We start from the raw sequence: 8473 nt of genomic DNA, 5'->3' as shown, positions 1-8473 counted from the left end.
AACAGCCGTTTCCTATATGAAACAGTTGCAATAATAGTTATTTCAGCTGTTGTCGTTTAGGTTCGCCCAAAGAAATAAACGACCCAAATGTATGTACGAGTGAAATCTTAGAGATGTTTTTATTCACTATCGCTGCGAATATTGCTAATGTTACAGTTACTTTCCTTGTTTATTTGCCCACCTTTTTTGAATACCTCAAGCCGTGCTTGCAGAATTCTAAGCCGTTCGTACTTAGGTAAGAAACACAAACCTGCGAATTAGTCGAAATAAGAAAAGCTCAATTTGTCCCTAACAGAACGAACTGATAGTTTGTACTTCTGCGTATTGATCCGTCTACGCAGTAAATCTTATATATTACGCCGTATGCCATGATAAAAACTGTTTCCAACTTGATTTTATTATTGGACTGTTCCCATCACTCATCCTCGTATAGAGTAAAGTATATGTCCAATGTGCATGTTCTTTAATTGGCCTATTACGTTAACATAATCAAATACGGTTCAAGGCTTTCTAGCGATTTTCATTTGCCACAAAGTGTCAAAGACATATTGAAAAAACAACAAAAAAAAAAATGTAAGGCCCTGCGTACTTGCGAACAAATGAAAGTTCGTCATCTAACAAATCAGGCGTTTAAAGAACAAGTACGTGTCTGGGAAAGCCAGTAATGGTAAATTGTTTTTTTTTTTTTTTTTTTTTTATTCATAAAATCAAAACGAGAAACGTAGAAGCTGTGAATTCGAACCGGTCCTGCTATATATAACTTCAGTTCACCGTATAATAGCTTTAACTTGCTTGATATTCCCTGTGCAAAAAGCTGCTTGGATCTCTTTCCCCGTAAGCATTAATTACGTATACGTCTGTTAACCTGTATGTACGCATACATTTGAACCGAAGATACATCCAACGCTATTCTTTATAGTTATATTGTATCTATGATCAATTTGTATAATTGTCTGCTAAGTATAAGACCTGCAGGCGTGAAAATAGATGTTCGTATGGATAACTTGTAAATTACGAAACTGCAAAGCTAACAATAATAATTTGCGCATTCAAACGGATCCGTCTATTGGCGGACTACTGGAGTTATACCAGCCCGAAGTTAAATTCAAAAAAAACTGCAGATATTCTAAGTTGAGAGTTGTTAGCAAAAATCATGGGCTAATTGGAGCCATAACTTTGCGATATTACAGAGAGAGAGAGAGAGAGGGAGAGAGAGAGAGAGAGACACCTTTCTTTGCGTGTATTATGTCCGCTGTTCAGTTTCAATAAAAAGAAGTATCCTTCGCTCATCCAATCGTGTAGGAATGTGTAACTCCTGTGGACCAAATGGGAACGAATTGCGTTTTCCACGTTGAATGACTGGTGAAATAAAGCAATAATTAGTACCATTGTCACCAGCTTTTGATTTAAGATTCGCTATTAAAACTTTTCGTTACTACCTAACTTGACGCCAAACGGTTGCGTTGCCAGACAAAAGGGATCAGTAGACTAAAATTACACTGAATATTTGTTTAACCTGTGTCGTACGTTTGTCTAGTCGCGTTTGTGTCTGCCATTTGAGGAACTCTAATTACTACAAGATTATCAAGTAACCAGTTTTCGGCGAAGACTCACATAGGCCTCTGTTTGCTGGGCAGCTAGGCAGCGGAAGGCTGTAGTAAGTATAAGCAGTACACTGCAATTAGTTAGTGTATCACAAGAAGTCATTGTATGGGGCCAAAAATTTCCCTGAATCGATCCAACGGTTGCCGTACGCATCGTTATAGTAGTCCTTCGACGACGCTGATAGTCTAATAATGTGGTGATCATAGTTACACGGAACACTTACGTGCTGTTCATGCACTAAAAGAACGGGCACGTCACGGCGCGTGTGTCACAGTAATAATGGCTGCATAAGTCACATACGTCGTCGTACGGTATTATACCAAACTGAACACGTCTTCAGACTCATCGTACAACGGCCAAACCGTAACACGGAGAAAGATCGAAGAGAAGAGTGAAAACTACGAAGTATCAGATTTAGCGCTAAGAAGTGGCACGACACAGAGATCCCGACACCGCTAGCACGAGTTGGCAGTGATTAACAACGGTGACGCGAACCGTTCGCTGTCCAAACAGGCTGTGACGACAGCATCAGCGGCGATAGATGAGCCGAGAGCTCGGTGCAAATGCACCAGTAGGTAGCTAGCTAGGCAAGGGACAGCAGCAGATGATGACCACTGGCAAAACCGAAAGGATGTTCCATAATGCTGTTACTGCTACTAGGAGAGCGATGAACAGAACGTCGCAGGCGCGTTGGCGGCAGCTGTCGGCAGAGGGAGGCACAGCCAGGGGAAGACCCAGTGCCGGCCACACTGCTCCGGAGGAACAAAGGACCGCCATAACAAGGGATGCAACCAGGCGTAGAGATGAGTCGCACCAGCAGAAGCCGCAGCAGTAACAACAGAGCAACCGTGTTGTCGTTGTCGATGGTAACCACTATGGCGAAGTTGGCAATGCCGTTGCCGCTGCTGCTGCTGTTATCGTTGTTACTGATGATGCGTCATGCCGTCAGTGGATCCCTCCTTGACGATGAGGCAACGGCTACGGTCCGCGCCCCATCTCTCGCTGCGCAGATAAATGCTGGCATTCGAGAAAATGATCGGGTAGGGTGATGATGATAAAAACGAGGAGGATCAGGAAGATCGTCGTGATGGGGTTATAAAAGAAGACCCCCGGATAGCCCGACCCAACAGACAGAATGTGGTCAGATTAAAACAGTCGCCAGAGATAGCAGATGTATCCTTTCTGTCTCTGCGGAACAGAAACAAGAGAGCTTTTAGATACCCACCCACTTATTATATTGTTTTATTTTAGACGGTCTCTGGCGAACCAGCAGAGACGAAATAGGACAGACGTACTAAATGAAAGCAAAGTAGATTCATTGACCACGATAAGACGATCCGACCAGAAGGACTGATTACGGCGCACTTCTAATTTTGTTTAACAAAGTCAAGGACCTTTACGATAGCAACAGCCGTGTGTCGTGGACATCCTATTATTAAGCGTTTTGCATGGCCGATTTAGGAGAGCAGACTCGCGATATAGCAATGCAGGTGGACTTGCATCAATGATTCGCCTGCGCTGAAGGCGGCGCCTTCCAACAAATGGTAAGTAATCCGGTTGTGTCTGACTGAGGCAATGGACACAAAAAAGCATCGCAGCGACCGACAAGGACGTTAGTTCCTTTTGGAGGATGCCGATGTTACGATAGCACGTGACACAACGAAGGAAAGTACGTCTGTGTGTCGATGATCCATCCATCTGATTATTGGTTTGGCGAACGTACGTTCGCCCGTCTTCCCGGCCACTGATATCAGATGCCAGTATGTATTTGTCATTTTTTCCTACCGCCGTGTTCTACTAATTACGAACGTATCGACGAGCAGAATCAAACAGGCTGACTGCAAAAATATTAAGCGAAAATAAGCAAAACGGACGTTTTGCACACCAGATCTATGCGCGATTAGGGTAGTTGGCTGATCTTTGGTAGCACGTCTCGCATAGCATAGTATACCTTACGATAACGAACGACGAGAAAAGAAAGCATTTTTATTTCGTTCATGTTGCTATTCGTCTTTGGCCGTCATATCAACGGTAACACAGCCACTAGTCGTTCAGGCCCTAGCCACGTGTCGTCTGTGTCTTCAAGCTTATCCGTTTGTATGTATATAGACCTGTATGTGTATGTATTCGCGCATCTGATAGACTATAGACCACGCTGGCTGTGCCATTTTGTCACTCTCTGTCAAACGGTACATAAGAAAGTTCACGTGAGTACCTTTCAACGTTCGAAGTGGGTCTAAACTCAAGAGCTACACTTTTCCGTTGAAAAGTTTAATTGTGTAAGCAGAAAGCGAATGAGGAATGGTCTCAACCACTCTCTCTCTCTCTCTCTCTATCTCTCTCTCTCTCTCTTTAGACGGCTGGCACTGCTGCTAAAGCAGCCCGTGTGCTACTTGCCGAAAACCGTAGAAACGACCCGCTCATTAGTTGGTGTCCGATGATAGAATTGGCGGGTAATCAACAATAAATTGACTAAATGCCGATTAAGAAAGAGTCGTGTCCCAAGCCAAGCTAGCAGTAGCGGCAATAACGGACCGAGCCTCTACCGTAGCGGCGATTAAAGTAACGTGGCAGATTGAAAGAATCGCCTTTTCCCTCACCCGTCCGCCCGCTCTCCGAGCAAGTCCCATACATCGGCGGCCGATTTGTCGCTGAACCGCCGGTTTGCTTTTCATCTGGCAGCAGTAACAGCATTAACAGCACCCGAGGCGCTAGTGTGCCCCAGGCGACTTGTGAGCCCACCAGAAGCAGCTCTCCTAAGCTAAGATACCCTTGGGGTGTAGTTGATCATCACAGTCAAGGTCTAGCGGGCCAGCGAAATAGCTGTCCCCTAAAACGGCAACGGTTCCGAAAATAGATCGTCTGGGCTAGAACAGAAGATCATAAGTTCGATCCGGCCAGTCGATACGAACGTGGAATTGAACGACCTCCCGCTTGCTGCCGCCCTCGTTACTATAGAGTACGAGGAAGTAGTTTGGTGTTGATGATCATGCCCCCGAGATTGATCCGACAACGACGGTGCTCGACGTTGCCGATATGGCTGCCGTACAAACAATACACTGCCGGATAACAGTAATCATTCGGATCAACGCCAAGTATTGCCAACAGCAGCAGTAAGCGGGGTAAATGCAGATGCCTCCGCAATCTAGGCCTCAATTACTAATAGAGCGTACACTATGCGATCCAAGTTAATACGGTGGAAAACGATCCGCCGATGTAGGCTATATTAGGAATACTGGTTCCGATCGTATGTGGCTCTATTGACTAAGAGAAGAGCTCGGTCCGTTATTTCCCTAATTCAGTTACTCCGTACAAGCGAGATTATGAATGAGCGTACGTTATTGTTGCTCGCGGTACTATTCATGGGGTTCGCTGATGCAGCTTTGGCCGAACGTTTCACGTGGCTCTTTGAATTTTGTGTTTGTTTCACCTTTTTAATATCTATATTAAAAAAAAAAAAAAAAAAGAAAAAGAAAACTTTAGTGATATTCATTACTACAGCGACTCAATCTGAAATCATTGGTTACATTACACGCAGCTCAATGAATCACGTCCTCTTTTATGTTTAACGTCAAGACCTGTTTGCTCAAAGGGCAATTGCTCTTCGTTTTGATTTGAATGAATACAGTTTTCGTAATCGTATATTTAACAAAAATTCGAGATTATGCGCCTTAGAAGCTGGAAAAGGCAATTCTTTTATACTTCGTGCATAGTAACTTCATCCAATGCGTGGAATGACCTCATCGTCTACCTAGACCATTGGTCAGATCATTCGACTGACTGTGTTATGAGCTACCCAGCGTCAACTTTTCTGACGGCCTGCGAATTTGAACTTGATCTGCTAACTGTTTTGTGAAACTGTGAATTTACGTAGCCTATATGTAGTCAGATATTGGCCTATTTCTGTGAAAGGAAGTTTAATGTTCTCGATCTGTTAATGATGTATCGAATGAAAATGAGATTTTTGCATGTGATTATTGTATTTTTAAACCAACATTAACCTCAAATTGATTTGCACATCAGATGCACACTCCAGCCAGTATACATTTTTTTTTTTCGTCAATAAAAAAAAAAATGTATACTGGCTAAAAAAGAAAAATTTCTCCGAAAAGCCAAAGCGTCTCTAATAGGTCTAGTTGAGGCCCATCTCGATATTTGGCTTACATAGGGTGTGTTCCTCCTCTTTGCATATATGTAAAATAGAAAGCACTGCCGTTGTTGACCTTATTTCACTAAAATAAATCTGCTCGAAACCTTGAAATAATATCTACTTTCCTGTACGTCGTCGGTGCGTCGTTTTATGTTCAAATATTCTGAGATGGTTAATTTCCTTAGGCAACTAAATATAATGAACTAGCTTACATTTGTTCAACATTTAATGACTGCGTCCTGTAGTTTCATAGCTACTAGGTTGAAAAATACCAACACCTGTGACCGTGGAAAGTTATCGTATTGAATTCCGCAGGAATTTTCTTTTGACCATTGTTGGGTGACTATGACTTTAAACATGGAAGTTTGCCCTGTATGGGCGGACAGATCATATTTTGCTCAACATTATGGTAAAACCCTTTGCAAATCGCCTCAGTTAGTTGTTTGAGGTTTTGACATATACCTATGTAGGCGCAAGCCAAATTTAGAACTATTGCTGATTAGTTTCACCATCACCTTCCAGCGCTGAACCAACGCCCAATCAACTCTGACTTCGTCAGAGTCGGACGGCCTGCCTCACGGGCGGACTGCACAGAATACCTGTCGGCGCTCCTACACGACTTCATTCACGAAAAACAGATGTCTCTTATTGGAATAGGAAATGCCAGTTGACTGCAATAGAAGCCTGCTGGTTGCGCGTGCTCCTCGCCCATAAACACTTTACGAGAAGTTTTGTCGCGCAATGGATTTTCCTAAAGTGCGTAGCGTCGTAGGAGGGTGATTTCGGCTAATTTCGTCTTAGCGGATGTCTTTCTGGACGGCTGTATTTTTGGGAGTGGTGAAAGGGGTTCGCCCCTTTTCAACGCTGTCGCTATAAAGTGTGTCCCGTTGTGCAACAGAAGCATAGTTTAGCTGAACGCACAATCAACATGTTTGCCAAGGTACGCCTTTCAACAACAAGTACAACACTTGTGCCTCGTTGTGGTTGAGCCGCCTTTGAGAACGGCAGTACTCAAAAAGACTCATTTCGAGATAGAGAAAAAAACATGTGTTCATCGCTGTGTTGATCGGAGTGCAGTGAGAACACTAGTAACCCAGGATACTATTGAGCCGGAATATTTGTGGATAGCGTTGTGACCTCTGATTTTCTGTCTTGTTTTTCTTTGTATTGCAGATCATTGTCGCCTCTGCGGCTGCGGCTGCTGCCTACGCCGGAGGCATCGCTGCTCCCGCTTACGGCCTTGCCGCCCCTGCTCTGGCTCACGGATACGCTTCCCCAGCTCTCACCGCTGGATACGCTACGCCTCTGGCTTACGCTGCAGCCGCCCCCGTAGCTAAGATCGCTGCTGCCCCTGTAGTGGCTAAGGCAGACATCGCCTACCCTCCCCAGCCATACCAGTTCGGTTATGAGTCTGTCGATGAGTATGGCACTAAGCAGGCTCGCCATGAGGTCTCTGATGCCTACAACAACAAAAAGGGTTCGTACTCGTTCGTCGATGCTCGTGGCATTTCCCGTCGCGTCGACTACGTTGCTGATGTTGCTGGATTCCGAGCCACCATCCACACGAACGAGCCCGGAACTGCTCCTTCGGCTCCGGCTGCAGCTCTCTACAACTCCGCGCCTGTTGCAATTAAGGCCATTGGTGCCGCCCCCGTGGCGGTCAAGACCGTTGCTGCTGCCCCCGTTGCCGCCTACGCTAAGGCTCCTGTCACTGCTCTCGGCTATGGACCTTATTAGATTGCTCATTAGTTCTATACCTTTTTTCACCTCTGTGATATTCTCAGCTCTCGTCTCATCTCTATACATTTTCTGTTTGCGAAAAAAAGGCATTATCAGTGTATCAAACCCTGCTGCCATTCGGTACTGTTCTATTTGCAGGCGCATCACCCCTGTTGGGAGAATGAACTGATGTTAAATAATAAAAAATAGTTACATTCGGGTAATTGGCGGAGCTTATTACGGCCGCCAAGAGTCCCAGCAGATAGCTGGCCGCGTTCGAAGCAACTCCACGGTCCAAACAACGCGTTTGGACAAACGTGATGATTAAAGAGACTGCGGGTAGTTTCTAAATGAGTGTGCAAGCTAACTTGATGACCCGAACGATTCGTTGTATCACGTGCGATAGGCATACTGGGTAATAGGAACTTGGAGGATAAGTGAGACTCGTCGGTGTAAATTAAAATGAATAAATTTCATTCAAAGGAGTACGTGTATCAGTTATTTCGGAACGTAGACTTATTTAAATTTATTATCGTTGATGTTCATGAGATTTTATTAAGCTCAAAAAAGCACCGTGTTCTACGAAGATTAGATCAAAATAGAATAGACAAATACCTTCAACATTTTCTCTGTCGTACATACACTCAGCGCCTATGAGTAAAAAAAAAATGCGACTAGCCTTGAGGTTAGGTTTCTTAAAACGTAACTGGGCCGAAAAATGGAGGTCCTGGCAAGTGAACAAACACGCCAAAGGGCCAATCGTGTGTTGACTAAATTATAGATCGAGAAAATCGTTATCGTAGCTCTAGGCCTATTTACCTTTCTTAAAGTTGATGACTTTCAGGTATATTAGAATCGTATAGCTTTCTGGAGAACCTGTTGAGTCTCTTTTGGCAGTGATGTTTTTCAATGCGGCACCTATTCAAGTAGGAACTAAATTACTATTATAATAAACGGATGGATCTTACAAATAAACGATCCTCCGTGATGTACGAGCAC

At 44.2% G+C, this 8473-nt stretch overlaps 1 protein-coding gene across 1 annotated transcript; it reads left to right on the top strand.

Moving 5' to 3' along the window:
* Window positions 1–6555: 6555 nt before the first annotated feature.
* LOC147753372 (uncharacterized) lies at window positions 6556–7959 on the top strand. Its single transcript, XM_086968606.1, has 2 exons — window positions 6556–6695; window positions 6929–7959. Exons 1-2 carry the CDS (start codon window positions 6684–6686, stop codon window positions 7490–7492), a joined length of 576 nt encoding a protein of 191 aa, XP_086824732.1. The 5' UTR covers window positions 6556–6683; the 3' UTR covers window positions 7493–7959.
* The last annotated feature ends 514 nt before the right edge of the window (window positions 7960–8473 follow it).

The sequence above is a fragment of the Varroa jacobsoni genome, unplaced genomic scaffold (genome assembly GCF_002532875.2).
Source record: "Varroa jacobsoni isolate VJ856 unplaced genomic scaffold, vjacob_1.0 scaffold_533, whole genome shotgun sequence".
NCBI lineage: Eukaryota > Metazoa > Arthropoda > Arachnida > Mesostigmata > Varroidae > Varroa > Varroa jacobsoni.
This window is presented reverse-complemented; position numbering and strand designations above follow the sequence as displayed.